The sequence below is a fragment of the Sorex fumeus genome, unplaced genomic scaffold, assembly GCF_029834395.1.
Source record: "Sorex fumeus unplaced genomic scaffold, SorFum_2.1 ptg000094l, whole genome shotgun sequence".
Taxonomy (NCBI): Eukaryota; Metazoa; Chordata; class Mammalia; order Eulipotyphla; family Soricidae; genus Sorex; species Sorex fumeus.
Window position 1 is genome coordinate 18,244,224 of NW_026606151.1, and position 22,043 is coordinate 18,266,266.

The window sequence follows — 22,043 nt, forward strand, 5'->3', positions numbered from 1 at the left end:
CCAATATTTTCCTTTGTATTTTATGACTTCTGATCTAACTTCTAGGCCTTTGGTCAACTTGAGTTAACCTTCGTGTATGACAAGGGATACGGATTTATTTTCTACAAGAACCCAGTTCTCCCATTTTGAAGAGTTCCCTTGCTAGTTTTCCATGTTGTGTTTGTTCAGGAGAAAACCCCATTCCTTCTCTTTGGTAATTCACACATCCAAAATTCAGTTATTTATGAGACTCAGAGACTCAAAGGAGTGCGCAGAGGCAGGAGTTAGGAAGTGGGTGGGGATTCCGCGGGTTGGAAGGAGGTCCCTGCCAGGATACCTTCCAATTGAACCCCCAACTGACACTAACTTAGGGCCGTCTGGGTCCTTTCAGCCTCTTGACCTCGAACCCAGATTTGTGGCACCCAAATCTGAGCTCCTCCCTCCCACCACGCAATTCTCCCTCCCCTTACTTACCCGGACTGTGTTCTGGGGCCTCTGATTGGCCAGTTCTCGGAGCCAATCAAACATCTTTCCACTTGATTGGTTACACTGCGTGCGGCGTTGCAGACTCCCCCAGTGGGTCATCCTTTCTCCGTTCCTGCGACAGATCTGATGAGCTTTGGGGGGAAAAGAACTGAACCCGGGCGAACCTTCTTCGCTAGAAAAGTTGAAGATTCCCGGGGTGAGTGCTGGAGCGAAAGGGTTGAGGGGGAAATGCGAGTCCTTCCCCCGGTTTGGGTGCCAGAAGGGCGGGACCAAGAAACGGGGCAGGCGTGGAGTGGGGTTGCAAGAGTGGAAGAGCGGTGTGCACCCCCAGAACCCCTCGGCCTTTCCTAGGCTTGAAACAGCGGGGACTGGGCTTTTACTGTGAAAGACTGCTATTGCACTATTTACAAAAGGAAATGACATCATCGTTTGCTATTGTTGCCGTTGTTTTCTTTGGGGATCACTCGCGCTGTGCTCAGGGCTCGACCCGGACTCTTTCCCGGAGTCATCTAGGAGGGGCTCGCGGACCCTGCTTGGTGCTGGGGATCGAACAGGCTCTGCAGGGCTCCGAGACCCTCCCCCCGGCGCTCCCAAACGTCAGGTAACTGAAACCTACACCTTTAACTCCTAGATAGAAAAGAAATTAACATGTAATGATTGCATTTGGTTCAGATTGTGCTCTGAGAATTTTTTTTTAAAGGCAAGTTAAACCGAAGGAAATTTCCCCTGTTCCCCTTAAGGCAGCTGTCCTTCTGAAATCTCTCCCTTGAGATTCATTAATTGTTTTATATATTAAGAAACGTTTTAGGCTATTTTTCCTTCGAATATTCTTTCTGCTCCTTCCCAATTTCTCCTTTCTCCATAAATATGAAACACGCGTTGCACACTAATCTTAATGCTTCTTATACTCGAGACTCTCCTTAGAGAAGAGTCTTATTCCTGGAAGTAACTGTGCTGAATCACTGTCAGTAAGGTAGACAGTCTCCTATTGAGAGACCAAAGCTAATCTCTCCTCTTTAGGACCTCTCCTTTCTAGCTGTCAGGTCCTCCCTGGTAGATTGCAGAGGGTCAGCCCTCTGATTCCCATAGTAACTACTTGGCCTCTCCTTCAGCCTGGGTTCCAGAAACCAAACTTCTCAGAGGCCACCCGTCTGGGGAGGAGACATCTCTCTGTCTTCAAGACTCCTCTTAGCTCCTTTAATTCTCTACCCCAGGTCAGGGCGGATGACAGAGAGGGCATTCAGCTTCCGGGGCTTCTACTGTTCTCGGGTTAAATCTGGACCTTGATGTTATTAACCTGTTTTTGTTTGTTTGTTTTTTTAACTCTGGGTGTAAGAGAGATTTCGGTGGATGAGTAGAGTGTAGAAAATCAAATGAGAGTTCCAAGGACATTGGACCTGGGGATAGAGAATCCAAAGCCTTCTTGGACCCCTCCATCCTGGAAAGGCAAAAGCAGCTGTTTCTTTTTTTTTTTTCTTTTTGGGTCACACCCGGTGATGCACAGGGGTTACTCCTGGATCTGCACTCAGGAGTTACTCCTGGCGGTGCTCAGGGAACCATATGGGATGCTGGGAATCGAACCCGGGTTGGCTGCATGCAAGGCAAACGCCCTATCTGCTGTGAAAAGCAGCTGTTTCTATGAACTTCTTCCTAGGCCTCCCAGTTGCCTGTGTGTTCCTTCCCCTTGCAAAGAAATAATTTTCATCCTAGTCATTGATGTTCACTAGAGTTGAAAAACTGCCCTCGCTGAGTTCTCTCCCTTGGCTACGACTTCTGAGAGCAGGCCATTCTTGCTTCTTCCTCATAGCACTTGTTTCAAAAAGTCACCAGTGACGTATGTTCTCTCAGTGCAGTCATGGAGTGACAGCCACAAACAGCAGTTACACAGCTGAAATGTAGCCAGTGGGATGGAGAAATAACGCTAAATTTTATTTAGATTGAAATGGCCCTAGTTGACTGCTATCTTCCTCCACCACACATATTGTAGCACTGTAGCACTGTTCTCCCGTTGTTCATCAATTTGCTCGAGCGGGCACCAGTAACGTCTCCATTGTGAGACTTCTTGTTACTGTTTTTGGCATATCCAATACTACATGGGGAGCTTGCCAGGTTCTGTCCTGTGGGCAGGATGCTTTTGGTAGCTTGCCGGGCTCTTCGAGAGGGGCAGAGGAATCAAACCCTGGTCAGCCACATGTAAGGCAAACGCCCTACCCGCTGTGCTATCTCTCCAGCCCCCACAATATTGTATATATGTATATTCTCAAATCTGTTTCTTTTCTTCAGGAAGTTGGCATCTAGACCAGAGACACAGAAACTCAGGGAAGTATACCTCCATCACAGTGAAATATTGCAGCTTCATCTGTGTTTCTAAATCCCATATTCAGAATGTTCAAGGAAAGCATGACGTTGGCCAAGGCTACCAAGGAACTGAAGCAGGAAGACACCTGCCACCTGTGCCAGAAGCTGATGACGGAGCCCGTGAGCATCACCTTAGGGCACATTTATTGTCAGGGGTACATATTGATGTTCACTGAGGAACAAGCAAAGGTGAAATCATCCCGGGGGTCACTCGGCTGTCCCCTGTGTTCCTTACCATTTCAAGTGGAGAGTATCCGCCCTGTAAAACAGCTCAGCAGTCTCATTGAGATCATCAAGGGCATGCAATGTGAAAATTTGAATGAGGAACACAGAGAGCAACTCCACCTGTTCTGTAAAGACGAAGAACAGCTCATCTGCTGGCACTGTGAGCGGACACAGCACAAAGGACACAGCACCTGTAGCTTTTGTGGAAGACGTCTGCCAAGGCTACACAGTGAGTGTGTAGGGCAAGGAATTCACAAGTACTGGTTCTCTTCTTGCTCCCGGAGATGTGAGATTTTTCTTTTAAAACCTGAATCCCAGGATTTGATCTGGAACCACAATTCAAATCATGTCTTTTTTTCTGAAAAAGTAGGTTATGATAGGTCTCCACTAAATCAGAATCTTACTGTCCACCCTTCCATGGAATGGTCAAACTTGTGCCAATTCAATATGCCTCTGAGGAACTTCTGCTTTAGAGTAAATGTGTTAAACCTGACGGTCTCTATTACTTCATGCAGTGTATATACTTTAAAAAACCAGGACATACACCTGCAAACTCAAGGACAAAGACACAAAAGCTTTTAGCTATCCTAGCTAAAGGGTAAGCAAACCAGAGGAGTATCTCTGGGGAAGTTCATTGTTTTGGGAAATGGGAGCGGGCCACTATGAAGTTATGGGAGGGTTGGGGAAAACTTCCCAGAAATATATACTGAGAGACAGATAAGTAACAATATAGAGAAATGTGGAGAAAATCTGTAACCCTCTATAGAAATGTTATAAAATCTCCACCTGAGAGCTGGAACGATAATACAGTGGAAAGGGCATTTCTCTAGAATATGCTGACATAGGTTTGATTCCTGGTATCTATGTATGGTCCTCTGAGCACTTCCAAGAGTAATTCCTGAGTGCAGAGACAGGAGTAACCCCTGAGAATCTCTGGATATGATCTAAAAGCAAAACAAACAAACAAACAAACCAATCTCCACGTGGATGATACTTACGTTTCTCTGTTAAATGTGTGCCATGAAAGGATTACATGGCAGTGGCAGGAATCTCTTAGTGTTGAGCCTAGAATCACAATTCAACCACCTACCTGTATTTACTTGTTGAGTTACTAAGTCTCAATTTCTGTTGCTCAAAAATGATGTTAAAATTTTTACCAATTAGGGTCTGGAGCAATAGCACAGTGGGTAGGGCATTTGCCTTGCACGTGGCCAACCCAGGTTCAATTCCCAGCATCCCATATGGCCCCCTGAGCACTGCCAGGAGTAATTCCTGAGTGCATGAGCCAGGAGTAACCCCTGTGCATCGCTGGGTGTGACCCAAAAATGCAAAAAAAAATTTACCAATTAGACACTTCCTTTCCAGTATTACCAAATATATTAATGCACAAACATCTGCATGCTTTCTCTCAGAGTGTAAGGAACCTATGAACAGTCAGTGTTACTCTAATATTCTTGTTATTCAAGAATTTAATTCAGTGTTGTTCATGGAAGACTGGTATTCCTCATAGGTCACTACTGAAGGATTGTCAAATTGATTGCACCTAATTTATCCACTTTCTCCCTTAGGAAAAATTTGAGGAAACTATGAAAATGCTAAGTCTGCTGATAAAGAACTGTGAAAATATGCAACTGGATATAAGGAAACAACTAGTTAGGAGGTAGGAATTTGAATTTATTGTTTTCATATTTTTAAACAATTGTGTATGTGTTAAGATAATGATTTTGTTGTGCCCAAGTTTCAGATCCCCAATTATGGAGAGACCAAGTACACACACGATAATGCAAAAGCAAAGGAATTTTATTACTAGCCCAAGCCAGAGCTAGCTCGAGCTAGGGTCCAAGTCTCATCCAATTTAGTGGAGTCTTGACAAGGACCCCGACTCCAGATCACAAGCAGTTTATATAGGGTTCAGAATTAAGCAATTTATATACTGGTCTATTTTTAGTGATCACGATCACGATCATCCTGTTGTTTGTCAATTGCCTCGAGCAGGCCCCAGTAATGTCTCCTTTGTCCTAGCCCTGAGATTTTAAAAAATGCCATATTCAAGGCTCTTTCAGGGTCAGGAGAATGAGCCCCATCATTGTTACTGGTGTTTGGCATATTGGGTACGCCACGGGGAGTTTGCCAGACTCTGCCGTGTGGGCAGGTTACATTCAGTAGCCTGCCAGATTATCCAAAGTAAGAATAAGATAATAAGATGTCTTATTAACCCGGGAGCTGGGTTTTATAGTCTCTGGGTCTTGGCCGTTGATGGGATTACATGGCGCTGGGGGGTCAGTTGGTGGGTGTGACCCCTGCCTACTGGAAGATGGAGGATCTGGGTAGAGGATGCTCAGCCCCAATCCGAGCAGGCTTGGAGATCTCAGCCCTGGGACCCGCATGCCTTTGTTCCTCTGCCAGTACCTTCCTGCATGTGGAGAGTGATCTCAGCATGGTTGTGGCTGGTTCTGGAGGTCTTCGGCTGCCGGAGCTCTGCTTGGGGCAGGGAGGGAAACTCAACCCGCCCCTCACCCCCTCCAAGGGGCCCCAGCAAGGACAGCTAGGCATGGGGGCAGGAGACTCTGCGCTGTTCTCTTCCGGGAGCTGGGTTTGATAGTCTCTGGGTCTTGGCCGTTGATGGGATTACACGGCGCTGGGGGGTCAGTTGGTGGGTGTGACCCCTGCCTACTGGAAGATGGAGGATCTGGGTGGAGGATGCTCAGCTCCGATCCGAGCAGGCTTGGAGATCTCTGCCCTGGAACCCGCATGCCTTTGTTCCTCTGCCGGTACTTTCATGCGTGTGGAGAGTGGTCTCAGCATGGTTGTGGCTGGTTCTGGAGGTCTTCGACTGCTGGAGTTCTATTTTTTTAGCATTGGCCATATTACAATGGTGGTCAGCCATTAAGCAATGATTAACAATAGTTTCTAAGGAGGGTACAGTGACCCCTCATGACCGGCCAGACCCAACTGCCCAGATCCTTATCTAGGCACATTACTCAACTGGGAGTTTACCAGAAACTGCAAGTCCTGCTTTGGGGAAACAGTAACCGAGGCCTAGTTGACACTTAATGTTAGCTATGGGCTGTCATGGTGCTGAGGAGCCTGCTTTTTGGGCCTCACAGTTAATTTTATTTATTTAGATTTGGGGCAACACTTGGAGGTACTCAGGACTTACTCCTGGCTCTGCACTCAGTCATGTTTGGTGGGACCATATGTATTGCCAGGGTTTGTATCTGGGTCAGTTGCATTTAAAGCAAACACCTTCTCTGCTGTACTATCTCTTCAATCCCTGAACATCAAATTGTTTATGAAAATTTTGATGTAACCTTCAGTTGGCAGTTAGATTTTGCAGATTGGTGAGCCATTTTGCTCTTATAAAGGTTTCTTCCCACTCCTGCCACTGTTTTTCATGAATAGATGTTAACCTTGCACTCTCAAAGTATGCTCTTTTATTTTATTTCAGTTTGATTTTGGGGCCACACCAGGCAATACTAAGGAGTTACTCCAGGTTCTGTGCTTAAAAATCACTCCTTGCAGTGCTTCAGGGAATGTATGGGATGCTAGGGATCAAACCTGGTTTGACCATGTACCAGTGAAGTACCTTACCCATAATACTATTATTCCTGCTCCTCAGAGTATACTCTTTCCTCCCTCATCCAGGGTATTTTGGACAGTGGGAGAATTTTGATTCGAACATATAGGAAACTCCATCAGTGTAAGTAAGCATTAAAACTGTCTATGTCCTTTCCACAGAAGTTCCACTTCATCCTGAATTTGGTAGCTCACAGAAGGAGAGGTAAAGCACAAAGGAAAGGTTAAAGATAAACATGGAGGATTAGGGGTGTTCGTAAGAGCACTGTAAGCCTCTCTGGGGTGAGGAAAAGAGATAATGAACTGATGAAGCCTAAAACACTTTGTGTTAATATCCAGCAATCTATGATAGAATATCTGGGCTCTTTCTGTATCTTGACTGTTGTACCACACATTGCAGTGAACATAGGTGTACAAATATCTGTCCTCCATAGAGACAGAAAAGATGATGATCCCACCAGTAGTAAATGAGGGTTTCTGTTTTGCCACTTACCCACCAACACTGGTTGTTTCTAGTGATCTATCTTTCTTTTCTTTCTTTCTTTCTTTCTTTCTTTCTTTCTTTCTTTCTTTCTTTCTTTTCTCTTTTTTTTGAATCACTTGAGATACACAGTTACAAAGCTGTTCATGATTTGGTTTCAGTCATACAAAGTTCTAACACCTGTCCCTTCACCAGTATGTATTTCCCACCATATGTTTCTTTTTCTTGCTTAATTGCTGTGGCTAGGACTTCTAGAATTATATTGAATAATAGTAGAGAAAGTGACATCTTTGCCTTGGGCCTGAGCTCAGAGGGAAGGTTTTTAGTTTCTCACAGTTGACTATGATGTTGGAGGTGGACTTTTTATAACTGGCAGTTACCATGTTGAGGTATATTCATTCTCTCTATCCCGTTTTTGTTGAGGTTAATTTTTTTTTCATGAGTGGATGTCGAACCTTGTCAGAATCTTTGTATGCATCTGTTAATGTGATCATATGATGACACATCAACTGCCAGACACCAGCAATCATGACCCCTTGGTGAGACTCAATGCCACCTAGACCTTGTTGCTAAGGTAGTAGGTTTTAGCCATTCACGAATCCCATTGTGTCACGTATTACTATATTATTGGTATAATATTAACACTTATATTAATGCCTATATTAATGCTCATATATTAATGCTTTTCTTCCAGGAATGACTTGGCAGCAGGGAACTTGGAACTTTCTTCCAGTTCAAATGACACATGAGAAAATAATATTACAGCAACTGAACTAGCTTTCTTTTGTGTGTGTGGGGGGAAGGGGTATATAATAAAATACATAAAGCATGAAATTACTGTTTTAAAGTTAAGTCGTATTTAGTCTTTTATATTTTCTGTCATTATTGCTCTTCAGAACTTTCTCATCACACCAAACAGAAACACTATTCCATTAAACAATATCTCATAATAACACCTAATCTTTTTTTATTTCTGTTAGCCTTCATTTGTGTTTTGTCTCTAAGATTTTGTCTGTTAACTTCATATGAATAGAACAATAAAATATGAGTAGAATAATAAAACATGTTATAAGTAGAAAAATAAAATGCTTTGTTCTTTTGTTTCTGGCTTGCTTCACTTAGTGTAATGTCTTCAATTATCATGTTTCTTCCTACTTTGTTTTCTTTGTTTTTTTGTTTTTTATTTTTAATATTTTTTGCTTTTTGGGTCACACCCAGCGATGCACAGGGGTTACTCCTGGCTCTGCATTCGGGAATTATTCCTGGCAGTGCTCAGGGGACCTTATGGGATGCTGGGAATCGAACCTGGGTCGGCCCTGTGCAAAGCAAACGCCCTACCCACTGTGCTATCACTACAGCCCCTTCTTTGGTTTTTTTGATGTGCTCAGAATTGAATTCAGAACTCATATGTGAGTTTTCTTCCCAAAGGCTGAATAGTATCCCATTGTTTTGTGCACCTCATTTATTTGTGCATTTATTCCTTAGATGAACGTTTGGTTTGTTTTTAACCTTTTGATCACATTTAATTCTAGGAGAAGATACAGCTTCAAAAAGAGAAAATCCAGTATGACTTTAGGAATCTCTATGAATTTCTGCGTGGGGAGGAAAAGTCTTATTTATGGAGACTGGAGACAGAAAAAAAGCTGACTCTGAGAAGACCGAAGGACAATGAACTCTAGATGATAATCCAGAAAAGTCATCTCTTGGATGACTTTCAGGAGCTGAAGAAGAAATGTCAGGGTTCAGCCCAGAATTTTCTGCACGTGAGACTGTGCACTTAGAGAAGGTGGTTTAATAGTTCTCCTTGGTGTAGGTCTGCCCCTCCCCCCCTTCATCAATTTGCTTGAGCGCGCACCAGTAATGTCTCCATTGTGAGACTTGTTGTTACTGTTTTTGGCATATCAAATATGCCACAGAGAGCTTGCCAGACTCTGCCGTGCAGGTGGGATACTCTCGGTAGCTTGCAGGGTTCTCCAAGAAGGACAGAGGAATCGAACCTGGGCCGGGCGCATGCAAGGCAAACACCCTACTTGCTGTGCTATCACTCTAGCCCAACAGCATAAGTAATTTTTAAAAATTCAACTTCATCCAACTCAAACACATATGCTTCAAAAGACATCACTGAGGTGGCCAGAGAAATAATACAGAAGTTCAATCCCTGGCATTGCAAAAATAGTGTTTTCTGGGGCCAGAGTGATAGTACAGTGGGTAGGGTGTTTGCCTTTCATACCACTAACCTGGGTTCTATCTCTGGCATGCTTCTGGTCCCCTGAGTCTGGCCAGAGTGATCCCTGAGCACAGAGCCAGGAGTAAGCCAGGAGCACTATTAGGTACGGCCCCAAAACAAAATAAAACAAAAATAGTGTTGTTTCCTTTAGACATATCAATATGTGTAGGCTGTTGCTAATCATAGACTATCATATGAATCTGAAAGAGTGTCATATGAATCAGAAAGAAAGAGTAGTTCTTTCTGGTAGATATGGTGGGTTGGCCTATTGGAGTCATCATGTAACTTTTGCCACCATTTATCATCCGTGTCCCATAGTGCATGGATTTGTGATTGTCAGTCTATTGCTCAAAGACTCTACCAGATGACTGTAGGTGATAAGTTGTGGCATTCAAAATGAGTGAAAACCCTTTCCTTGGTTTTCTTGTGAAGTTCTTGCTCCAAGAGCTCTTATGGGACCTTCTCTCAGTTGAATTAAAGATCCAGCTCATTAAATTCCATAAGCGATCTGGAGGTGTCACTATAGGTCCAAAAATACAGCCTGACTGCTGTACACCTACTTCCACCACTTTATTGGTCCCATCTCAGAGACTCCTGCAAGGATTCACCCATGAGATCTCTGTGGCACCCAGTCTCTACTACATTGCCTCTAAAAAACTAAGCCTTTAAAAAGCAAGTCTTTCTAGAGACATCATAGACATTCTCCTAGTTTATTTCTAAAAACTGCCCACAGACTGATGTGGTTGCAGATAATTCAGCTCTTTACAAGCCTCATCAAAGAAGACCACACACTCAGAAGTTGATACATACTAGTCAGGGGACTAGTGTGGTTGTTAATTTACTTAGGGATCAGCACCAAGAATGGGGCCATTCTCTTTACTCCTCTGGAAAGAATGTTTAGAGACTCACATGCCAAGATCTGTAATATACTGATATATACTGTTATATCAGTTGTGTGTTTATACATTCATCCAGTGTCTACACGGGGTGGCACTCTACAGGCAATCTCTGACACTCTGAACATTCTTACTGTCCCATTTATTAGTTGTGTCACCCCAGGCATATCACCTGAAAATGAAAAATATTTCCCACTTTGATGGATTTTTATGATGCATTTACATCAGCCTGTTTAAAATGTTTAGAATGTTGTCTGGGACATAATGTGTATTGTTCATTATTGATTCAACTTGGTAATGCAAAAACAAGTCCGTAGGAAAAAATTATGAAGGTCAGTGAGGCTCTTGGATTGATGCAATTTATTTTATTACCTTTACCTATATAACATTAACTTGATAAATATAGAATCATGGTGGAAACCACATGCTTCCTATGGAAAATTCTGGACTCTGTCTCTTGATTCTCCTAGTTAATAATTGTTCTATTTCCAAAATCTCTAATTTGTAATTTCATTATTCAGAAAGCTTTGAAAACTGAAATTTTTGGACACTGATTTTTATCACTGTCACTGTCATTGTCCTCCCGTTATTCATTGATTTGCTCGAGTGGGCCCAGTAATGTCTCCATTGTGACACTTGTTACTGTGTTTGGCATATTGAATACGTCATGGGTAGCTTTCCATGTGGGTGTGATACTCTCGGTATCTTGCCAGGCAATCTGAGAGGGGAGGAGGAATCGAACCTGGGTTGGCCAGGTCGGCCGCATGCAAGGTGAACGCCCTACCCACTGTGCTATTGCTCCAGCCCTGATTTTTATCAGTGAGTTACTTGCTTTAATGGAATCATGTAGACCCCCTGAAAACTGTTTGGGAGGCGGTTGCCACTCCTTGCCACCAAGACTTTTTAAAATCTTAGTATCCATTCCAATTTTGCATTCTTTCTTTTTCTCATTGGATAAATCCACAAATATCTGTTTTAGGTTTCTTGAAGAATCAACTTTGGATGTTTTCATCTCTATTACATTTTCCTTTATTTTATTTTATTTTATTTTTATTTTAAAATTTCCTTTGGGTAGGTCTATACTTTAAAAAATTTACTTTGGATATACAGTGTACTTTCCTCAGAATTCTGCCTTATCAATTATATAATTTTCTGTATGTAGTATTTCATTAATCTTCAATTCTGTTAGAATTACTTCTATTTCCTGATAGAATATTTATATTGGTCTTTTTTTCCATTAGCATATGTTTATTAAATAATGTTCAATAAATATATACAAAGCAATGTTTAGGTGCTGGGAAAACATCAGTTAAAAAAGACAAAACATTTATGTAGCTTACATTCTAGAAGTCAAGAGAGAAATTGAGAATATTTTAAAGTTAAAATATTTTAAAGTTATTTTTAAAATATTTAAAAATATTTTAAAGTTATTCACATATTCTCCTCAATAAAATGCATCAAATGCCTCAGGGACTAGGCTTAGACTTTTTTTTAATTATATAAAATTTTTATTTATTTACTTTTTACATTTTTATTAGTGAAACACCATGAGGTAGAGCTGTAGATTGACAAATTTTTGTGCTTGGGTTTCAGTTATACAATGATTGAATACCCATCCTTCCACTATATTGGTCTTTTTATTTAATTTATTTATTTATTTTTAAATTAAATTTATTTATTTATTTTGAATACCCTTCCCTCCACCAGTAACCATTTCCCACTACCATGGATCCCAGTATTCCTCCCACCCCCCATTCCATCCCCATCCCACCCTGCCTCTGTGGCAGGGCATTTCCTTTTGTTCTCTCTTTTCTATTCGGTGTTGTGGTTTGTAAAAAAGTTAAGCCTGATTTTCAGGGAAAAACGTTGGAGAATTCACTTTCCATTGACCACTTTATATATAAGAAGATGTCGCGCAGCCGCATAAGCAGCCGCGCAGTTTGCAGTGAGAGTCCTGGTTCCTGCATGAGTGAGCTATGCTTGTAGAGGCTCATGGTCACCGGGGTTCCCTCTGGAGGAGGCGGGATGCGGCACCTACCCCATCTGGGACTTCCTGGTGATCTGGCTCTGGCTCTCTTCAGAACCGCATTCTCGGTAGCTGTGGAGCGCCCCCCCCCCCGCCCCCCACCCCCCGCCTTTCTTCTCTGTGGCTGTGTGCTGTAAAGATGGCGCTGGGGGGCGGGTTGTGGGCGTGACTTCCGGAGTCAGAGGTTACCTGGGTGCCAGGGCAGTCCCAGCAGTTTGCAGTGAGAGTCCTGGTTCCCGCATAAGCGAGCTATGCTTGCAGAGGCTCATGGTCACCGGGGTTCCCTCTGGAGGAGGCGGTCTTTTTAAATTACTGGTTTCTGACCTAATTTTACTGTTCCTGATTTTGCTTCTTTCTGCCCTGTTATCTCTATTTGGTGTGTCTCATTGACTGAACCAAACAGAGGTCAGAAGGAAGGGAGCTTCGTTGATGTGTTCATAGCGTAGCCTCCTGGGGAAAAGAGTAGGCAGAGAAAAGTGAGGAGTGAACTATTAAAAAACCACAGAGTGTCCAGCACAGGAAGGGTTTCTGCATACTCTTCCCTTACTAACACTCTGGTTGATTACTGTTTAACCAAGTACGCGGTCAGTTTTGAACCCTGTTGCTAGATCAACTCTATTGTGATGTCATATTGAGTGAATTGTACTGCTGGCCTACATCATGTTGGTCATCAGAACTTTTCTTTCCATCTTACTTGATGATAGACAGATCATTTATATATATATATATATATATATATATATATATATATAATGTCTCGGTTTTCTATTTATTGTTAAGCTTGTCCCCATGAACCATATCTAAAGTGTAGGATAACATTGGTTTGTCCTTTCTGCCTTGCTGCAGGGAGCTTAGGTTAATTGGGTTGCTCCCCTCACAGTGCTCTCATTCCTCTGTGTTTATTTGTAACTTCTTTATTTGTGCTCTGTTGACTTATAAATATTGTTTTCCTCTTCTTAAGTCCTTTGCATAATTAATTCAGAACAATGTGCTGTTGGAACAGACACAAGAAGACAGTTAATGCTATGCTTTTGTAACATGGGAGTTAATTGACTCTGAATGATAAAATGGGGATGATGACAATGACGATACCATTATTGCTGTTATTTATTGGGAACATGCCTTGCACCAACAACTTCACTCAGCACAAAGCATGCAGTAGGCCTTCCACACCATTCTTCGTAACAGATAAGGTTTTTAATTTGTTAGCAAGGTGAGCTCAGAGTATGATGCATGCAGCTAATAAGAACAAAGTGAATTTGAACAGAGAATAAACACCATCCTCAGCATGAAAAGACATCATCTTTTTTTTTCTTCTTTGGTGTTTGTTTTTGTTTTGCAGTGAGCCTGACTCTGGATCCAGTTACAACTCATAAGGATCTGGTTCTCTCTGAGGACCTGAGACAAGTTACATGCGAATGCCCCCAAGAGAAGCAGGACAGTTCTGAGAGATTTAGTGTGCTCCTCTGTGTGCTGGGCTGTGAGGGCTTCTCCTCCAGGAGACATTACTCTGAAGTGGACGTAGGTGAGGAAACTGGGTGTGACGTAGGCGTTTGTTTGGAGAATGTGACGAGAGATGTTAGTTCACAGCTGACGCCTCAGTCTGGATTTTGGGCCATCACAGTACCCAAGCAAAGCAACTCTGTATTCCTTACCAGTCCATCATTACTTCTCGTACTGAAGGGGCAGCTCTGGGTTTTGGGGGTGTTTTTTGTACTTTGAGGCAGGACTTGTTTCCTTTTACAACATGAATCTTGGTTCCCACATCTTTACCTACTCTCAAACCCTCTTCATGATTTTTCAAGATTCTCCTTTGATCTTACTCAGGAAGGAGGGTAAGGAAGGAAAAGAATGAAGTTTCTTTTTTAATTTTTTTTTTTTTTTTTGCTTTTTTGGGTCACACCTGGCGATGCACAGGGCTTACTCCTGGCTCTGCACTCAGGAATGGCTCTTGGTGGTGCTCAGGGCACCATATGGGATGCTGGAAATTGAACCCAGTCGGCTGTGTGCAAGGCAAATTCCCTACCCGCTGTGCTATCACTCCAGCCCCATTTAAAAAAAATTTTTTTTTAATGAATCACCATTAGATACATTTACAGACTTACAGACTTTCATGATTACATTTGAGTCATACAATGACCGAGTACCCATCCTTCCACCAGTGCCCTTTCTCCACCACCAATGTTCCCAGTATTCCTCCCACCACCCCACTTCTCCCCACTACCCCCCTCCCTGCCTCTGTGGCAGGCACATTCCCTTTTACTCTCTTTATCCTTGTGGGTGTTATGGTTTGCAACACAGGTACTAAGTAGCCATCATGTTTGGTCCATAGTCTACTTTCAGCACACATCTCCCATCTTGTGCGAACCCTCCAAGCATCATTTACTTGGTGGTCCCTTCTCTAGAAATGAAGTTTCTTTTGCTTTACCCAGAATAGAAATATTACATAAGACTTGAGAAGACACTATTTAGTTTTCTTCAGTGCTTTTTTTTAACCTGCATTAAATGAGTGGATTAAAAGACTGAAAAATAATGCATATGATGAGCCTAAGCTTGGAGGGAAAGCAAGATATTAGCATTGACCATGGATTCTCCTTGCCATCCACTTCAGTGGATTCAGATTTTTAATTTCCATGAATCTTTGACTGACCCAGAGGTAAGGAGAGTTGGGTTCTCTGTTTATTTTTAAACCATTGTCAGGGTTTCAAAGAAATCAATCTATACCCTCTGAATTCTTCAGACGCCAGACACCTAATCAAATAAGCTGATAAACATTGTCAGACAAAGTAATAAAAGAAGGATTAAGATGTTTATTAATGTTGTAGGCATTTTGATAGGGTCAGCCCCTAGTAATGAGATTTTCTGAGAAATAATAAAATTAAGAAGAAATTTCCTAGTTACTAGTCCTGAAGTAGCCAAAGACATGAAGACCACCTCTCTTTGTGATATGAATACCAAGTTCTTTGAAGATAACAAAAATAAGATTGCATCCGGATGCAGAAACTGAGGCATCACCCAGCAAAGAATGAACTCCCTCAGAAAAAAAGACAACCTAAAGAGCGTATGTGTCAAAAATCAAGAATCCAAGGCTTTTGTTTTTTTGTTTTTGACAAGGCACTGGAAACAGATTCTTACTCAGGGTGGGGTGGGGGATGGGAATTTAAGGAAAGTTTTGTTGTAAAACCAACTTTTATAGGCATGTGATTTTCATTATCCATCGTGGAGATTCACTCATGTCTCAACCTAAGTTGTATATATGTGCTCTTGACTTTTTTCCCAGTGCAGAAGCCTGTGTTCTCTCTCCTCCCACCCCCTACCCTCCCATACGTACTTTAAGTAATTTTCTCAAAATAAAAATACTTTGCAATTTCATTTTCTTTTTTTTTTTTAATGTAGGAGTAATGCTATGTACTCACCCATTGATTAAAATGATTGAATTGGGCTTGAACTCCACATTACTTTATTTTTAAATTCAGAATGTTAATTTTATTTTTATTATTATTATAATTTTTATTGAATCACCACAAGATCACGGTATCACGGCTCTCCCGTTATTCATCAATTTGCTCGAGTGGGCCCAGTAACGTCTCCATCGCGAGACCTGTTGTTACTGTGTTTGGCATATCAAAGACGTCATGGGGAGCTTGCCAGGCTTTGCCGGGTGGGCAAGATGCTCTCGGTAGCTTGCCGGGCTCTCCGAGAGGGGCAGAGGAATTGAACCCGGGTCGACCGGGCCGGCTGCGCGCAAGACAAATGCTCTACCGTTGTGCTATAACAATTAGGGATGTGGTAGCCCTGCCAGCAGGAAAGAATTGTGCCATTGTCTTAGGTCTTCTGACAGCAGCAGACCCTGTTTGAGAACAGGATTTTACACCACAAGATAGAGTTACAAAACTTTCCTGTTCAAGTTTCAGTCATACTATGATCGAACACCCACCCCTCCACCAGTGCACATCTTCCACCCCCAATGTCCCCAGTATCTCCCCATCCCACCCCTCCCCCTGCCTCTATGGCAGACAATATCCCCATACTCTCTTTTGTATTACATGTTATGAATAGTATAAGATGTTTCATGGTGCTGTGCTCCTGGAATTTGAAAATTTCAGATAATTGGGATCTGGAGAAAACTCTACAGCATGTTGCTCGGTTCAGAGATTCTTTTTTTGGGCGGAGGGATGTTGAGAAGGACCAACTCATCCCCTGTCCCTTGAGGCCTGGAGTTTGCCATCACTGAACCCACATACATGCCCTTCTCATTGGGTTCTGGAAGTTGTCGGCCATGGGGGGGCTTTTAGGAGGCAGGTGTAGGGATGACACCTGCCCCCGTCTGAGGCACCCCGGTGAAGTCGGCCTGGTTTAAGGGTCCTAAGGCATCTCTGCAGTGAGTTGCTCAGTTTGGAGATTCTTTTGTGTTGTCTCTGGATCATGGCCCTTGTTTCCATCTTTTCCAGAGAAATAAACTGTTGGCATATGCCCTGCAGGGCGTGCCCGCTCACCTGTAATGCACTGCACTGTCGGCCCTAACTGCGGCTTTTGATCTCTTTCGAGACGTATGGGTCTCTGAAATAAGGCCAATAAGTGAGCTTGTATAGCTGAGCCAGAGGTGGTTTTGGGTGTGGCTCCCACATACCTAACTTTTGGCCGTTTAATTTCTTGGTAAACTTGGCCCCAAGTTATTGAGGTCCGGCCAAAGGCACAGTGGCAATTTTGGGGTATCAGGAAGCCTGAAGGCACTATCAGGCTGCTGATGCACTCGCCCCGCAGGAACAGGTTGACCTGCTGGTGTCACCATACCCCCATTCATTTTCTTTTTAAATTCTTTTTTGTGAGGGAAAGAGATGTTCCTGGAAAACCTGAACAGGGGTTCTGACTGATTTCTCTTTTCCTGTAGAGTCTCTCTGGGCTGAGACCACAGAGTCCCAAGAACTCTGGTGGGGTGGGGCGTGCTTCCTACACCATGGAGATCAAGTGGGCTTCAGGCACAGCTTAACATCGGCCTTTCAGGCCTGGTGGCATCTATCTGTGCCTCACCGGTGCTACAAGAGACCCAGAAAAATTGGACTCTGTGCCTTGCTCTACATCAGTTCCTCTTTCTCAATATATAAATATTGGTGCAATATTTAAATAGCTTAGTTAAAGCAGATGAAATAGAAGAAAGGAAAGGTCGAAAGGGTGGTTTCAGAAAAGGCACCATAAAGATTGGCATGAAGATTTATGTTCTGCTTTCTCCATTAAAAAGAAAAGGAGATTGGGTCTTACAGAAATTCTCCTTTAAGGGAAACATTTGCTTATGAAATGTTTCACCAAAGTTTTCTTTCATAGAAGACTACTGCTACTCAAACTTTGAGCCCCTCCCTTAAAATTAACCTTACACGAATGACATATTTAGGGTGGCATGTTTTCCTCCCAGCCCACCCAGATTTCTTTCCAGGAATAGGGAACATAAAGCAGGAGTTATTTTGTACATTGGAGACTTGATTAGACATCTCTCTTTGCCCAGAGGAAGTCATCAAAGAGGTTAGACCATTATACTTCCAGCTTCAGAAGTCCTTCCAATCAGATGCATTGAAGCTGAAAAGAAGTCGTCACCATCAAATTTGTCACATTGACATAAAACATGTTGAGATGGGCGTAACTGAAGGTAAAAAGAAGGTAAAAACAGAAGGCTCTCAGCCTTCTGTTTGCCAAAGAAAAGCACATAAAGACACATAGTGCTTATTCCTTAGGAGAAAGTGTAGACGTTCACTGCCAGAGAACTCTCAGCATTGGCATAGCATGGAAGGATCCTCAAAACAAACCTTGCTTACTTTTCACTATTTTCCCATGTATTTGCCTACAGACTGTTACACAAAAGTGGTTTTCTTTCTCTAAAAATCTATTATTCTTGGGGCTGGAGTGATAGCACAGCGGGTAGGGTGTTTCCCTTGCACGCGGCCCTACCCGAGTTCGATTCCCAGCATCCCATATGGTCTCCCGAGCACAGCCAGGAGTAATTCCTGAGTGCATGAACCAGGAGCAAACCCTGTGCATCGCTGGGTGTGACCCAAAAAGCAAAAAAAAAAAAAAAATCTATTATTCTTTTAGCTAAGATGCTCTGAAAGCCACCAGTAACCACTTCTTGGAGTTACACATCTCTGAGTGTTCCCCTGAGTGTGCAAGATGCACACGTGTCAGGAAGACTTCCCTGTTTTATTTTGTTGTTGTTGTTTTAAATCTCTCACTACTACCCACATTTCCAACACCGCATTTATGAAACCAAGTGGATTGGGGTTTTCCCATCAGGCTGGGTATTGTACAATTCAACTCTGACTGCAGCTGGAATTAGAGGAGTTGGAGGATACCTCTCAGGTTAAGGACCCAGTTTTGCAGTTTCCACCCACCTCACAGTCATCACAAGTCTAGGTTGTCCCAGTGCTTCTGGGGTCTGAGGTTCCCAGGACCCTTCTCAGAGTTGCAAGGACAGTTCACAGGACGCCAGATTCCTCTCTTCCTGAAGCATGGGTGTTGTGGTAGAAAGTTCTGAGCTGCTTAATGTGGCTTACTTGTTTCCCTGGTAGCAAATCCATTTTGGAGGACCTAGGAGTTCACCAAAAGTCACTTCATTGGAAGCAGAGTTAATCCTATTAACTAGTAAAAAAATCTAAGGAATGTATCAATTCCATCAGGATCCAAGTTCATAGACCAAATATCAGAATAGGAGTTGCTCTTACTTCTGTTACTTAGGAAGTTAAGCTCTGTGCTTATACATGTGATTGATATTTTACTAATTAATTCTGCCCTACAACAATCTTACTAATTTAATCCCAGGTAAATTAAATAATCATGCTCCATGTTGTCCATTCACTGACTTCATCTGTAGCTGTTGCGTAGAGCAGCTTAGGAGGACACTGAAATTCTAAGGTAGCAGGCAGATGGGGGAGAAAAGAGAATTTAAAGTACTACTGAGCTGGGGGGGTATGTTAATTCTTCATTTTTCTTTTATATACCTTGACCTGGACTTCTGTGAACTACAGTTCAAAAAGTATGCATAGGGACATAAAGGCATTCCTGAAGAAGCTCTCTTTTTCTGGCCTATGTTGAGGATATGTGTGTTATAACACTCAGGAGAGTGGAGTATCCTTTGTAGTTTTTCCCTTTCTTCATCTCTGAAGCATTTCCATAACCAGATATTGAAAGAGGGGCACTCCATCCCATGCCAGAGAACTGTGGCCTCAGAGTGGTAGCGTGAATATCATTTCCTTTATTTTTCTCTCTGCTCCAACCATTTGACTGTTGACTAAGGTGTGGTTATAGAAAATGCACAGTGAAACAAATACAGCAAACAAATCAAATAAAGCAAACAAATCAAATCAAAAAGCAAACGAAGCAATACACTAAAAGAAGAACTTCAACAAGAAGTCGAAGCTACTAGGGAGATTTTTTTTTTTGGATGTGATAATATGTATTTTATGTATTTATTTTTTTAAAATTTTAATTAGTAAAACACCATGAGGAACAGTTGTAGACTTACAAATTTTTGTACTTGGGTTTCAGTTATACAATGATCAAGTACCCATCCCTTCACTAGCGCCCATTTTCCACCACCATGGGTCCCAGTATCCTGCCCACCCCCCATCCCCCCCCATCCCACCCTGCCTCTGTGGCAGGGCATTCCCTTTTGTCCTCTCTCTCCTTTTGGGTGTTGTAGTTTGCAAAAGAGGCATTGAGTGGAAATCATGTTTGGTCTATAGTCTACTTTCAGCATGCTTCTCCCATCCTGGGAGGATCCTCCCAACACCCTTTATTTGGTGCTCCATTCTCTATCTGAGCCCCCTTTTCCCCTAGCATGTATGGCTGGCCTCCAAGCCATGGAGCAAAATTCCTGATACTAATCTCGGCCACTCTTGGGTGTTAGTCTCCTATTTTGTTACTTTATGTTCCACTAGGGATATCTTAAAAGAGGAACTTGAGGAAAAAACAATTCATTTCTTGGCAGCTAATTTGATAGTAAAATTTCTCCATTTCTACTGGGCGAATAGAAAATGTCTAAGCAAAGAGTATTTATTTCACTTTGCTTGGTTTGCATAAAGTCTCTTGATACTTCGTGTTCTGCAGTATCGGTTATAACAGAAAACGGTGTTTTCTTTCTTTGAAATATGGATGCCTTCTCTACTTGCTTAATCACTCTATCTAGAAACCTTCGGTACAACACTGACTAGAAAGGGTAAGAGTCCACAACTTTTCAGATCTGAGGGTTTAATGAAAACAGAGTGCACTGTAGCACTGTCTTCGCATTGTTCATGGACTTGCTCGAGCGGGCACCAGTAACATCTCCGTTTGTCTCAGCCCTGAGATTTTAGCAGCCTCTTCTCTTGTCCTTCCCAACCCGCCGTATTGGAGGCTCTTTCAGAGTCAGGGGAATGAGACTGTTATTGTTACTGTTTTTGGCATATCAAATACGCCATGGGTAGCTTGCCAGGCTCTCCAAGAGGGAAGGAGAGGCTCCAGGAAATACTGCTGTCACTCTCTTCTGGGAACTTTGTTTCATAGTCTCTGGATCTTGGCCTAACAGAGTGAAAGAACACAAATCAGACGATGTAGCTTACTATGTCTTCACCCTTCTAGGGAAATCTGAGTGCAAAAATATCAGGACAGAGCTGGAGTGCTAGTACCTTGCACGCAGCCAACCTGGGTTTGATCCCTGGCATTTTCTATGGTCCCCTGAGCACCGCCAGAATGAATGCAGAGCCAGGAGTAAACCCTGCGCATCATTGCTAGGTGTGACCCACAAAGCAAATATATTGACAACTTCACAAGTTTCTTCACAGTGAGAGTAAACTCTGATCCTCACAGTAGTTTCACTTCCTAGTCTGGGTGAACTTCCTTGTCAAGGCCTCAGTAAATAACACCAACACTGGGAACTGGCAACTCTGGTGTAACTGCCTGCTGGGTGGTGAAGGCAACAATAAAATCCAGATCAAAGGTTGCTAGGTGAGGTCTAGAAGCCTGAGTGGGGGTTGGGAGAAGGCGTGGAGGCAAAGCTGCAGGGAGGGGAGTGCCTTCCACTCTGAAAGTGCTCAGGACTTTGCCTCCTCTCTCTTCCTGGTCTGCTTTTTCTTTTCCCAAACTCTGGCAACACTTCGTCTCAGAAGAGCCAGGATTACGAGGTGAGTGAAGGCTCAGGGTAGGGGCCCCTGAACACAGAGGAGGAAAGGATCTTTCTCATTGACAGATGAGAACCTGATGTATCCCGTAGGAGAAATAATCTGCCAAGGAAGAGACATTTCTGGAAGAGATGTGTGCGGCCCTTTAGAAACTCATCCCCAGGACTAGAGGGGACGCACCTTTCCCGGAAAGTCACAGTTGAATCCTGTTTGCAGTTCAGGGTAGTCAGTTCAAAGAAAAGTTCATTTGCTAAACGTTTTCTTCCCACAGTGGGAACTGGGGACAAGGTTCCTGAAGTGGCGATTGCCTAGAGGAGGGGAAGCCTCTTTTGCATCTTGTCAGTCTCCTGCCTCTAGTTCCTCACTGGTAGACACTGGGAAGTTCAATACTCTTGATTCCACAACGTCCTGCCTTTAGCACTCCTGCCTGCCTCAATATCCTGAGGTCTGCAAATATCCAGTGTTCCTGTCACCTGAACTTCTGGGAGACCGAAGTCTGACCTGGAGAACAGACATCACGTCATTCCCCTGGCCCTCTGTTCTCAGGAAGGGCACCTTTTTTTCTTAGCTCTTTCAGTTCTTTTCCCCTAAGGTCAGGGAGGATGACAGGAAGGACAAACTGCTTCTTCATGTTCTTCCTTGGCAT

At 43.0% G+C, this 22,043-nt stretch overlaps 2 protein-coding genes across 4 annotated transcripts in view; both read left to right on the forward strand.

Moving 5' to 3' along the window:
• The window catches only part of LOC130040120 (E3 ubiquitin-protein ligase TRIM38-like), a 35,350-nt gene extending 14,448 nt beyond the window's left edge, over nucleotides 1-20,902 (forward strand). The window contains 4 exon segments of the mRNA XM_056132137.1: nucleotides 13,597-13,961; nucleotides 13,963-14,089; nucleotides 17,755-17,895; nucleotides 20,784-20,902. Of these exon segments, the coding sequence (XP_055988112.1) occupies nucleotides 13,597-13,961; nucleotides 13,963-14,089; nucleotides 17,755-17,895; nucleotides 20,784-20,902 (752 nt within the window).
• On the forward strand, nucleotides 556-7,927 carry LOC130040326 (E3 ubiquitin-protein ligase TRIM38-like). 3 transcript variants are annotated; one of them, XR_008794988.1, is made up of 4 exons: nucleotides 556-661; nucleotides 2,749-3,646; nucleotides 6,694-6,748; nucleotides 7,800-7,927. XR_008794988.1 is itself a non-coding variant. In XM_056132367.1 (3 exons), the coding sequence occupies exons 2-3, from the start codon at nucleotides 2,851-2,853 to the stop codon at nucleotides 6,732-6,734; spliced, it is 468 nt and encodes a 155-aa protein (XP_055988342.1). In that variant the 5' UTR covers nucleotides 556-661; nucleotides 2,749-2,850; the 3' UTR covers nucleotides 6,735-7,927. The 3 variants fall into 3 exon arrangements, 1 of the variants encoding a protein (XP_055988342.1); XR_008794989.1 differs by having other exon boundaries at nucleotides 2,749-3,277; XM_056132367.1 differs by having other exon boundaries at nucleotides 2,749-3,277; nucleotides 6,694-7,927.
• Nucleotides 20,903-22,043: the final 1,141 nt, after the last annotated feature.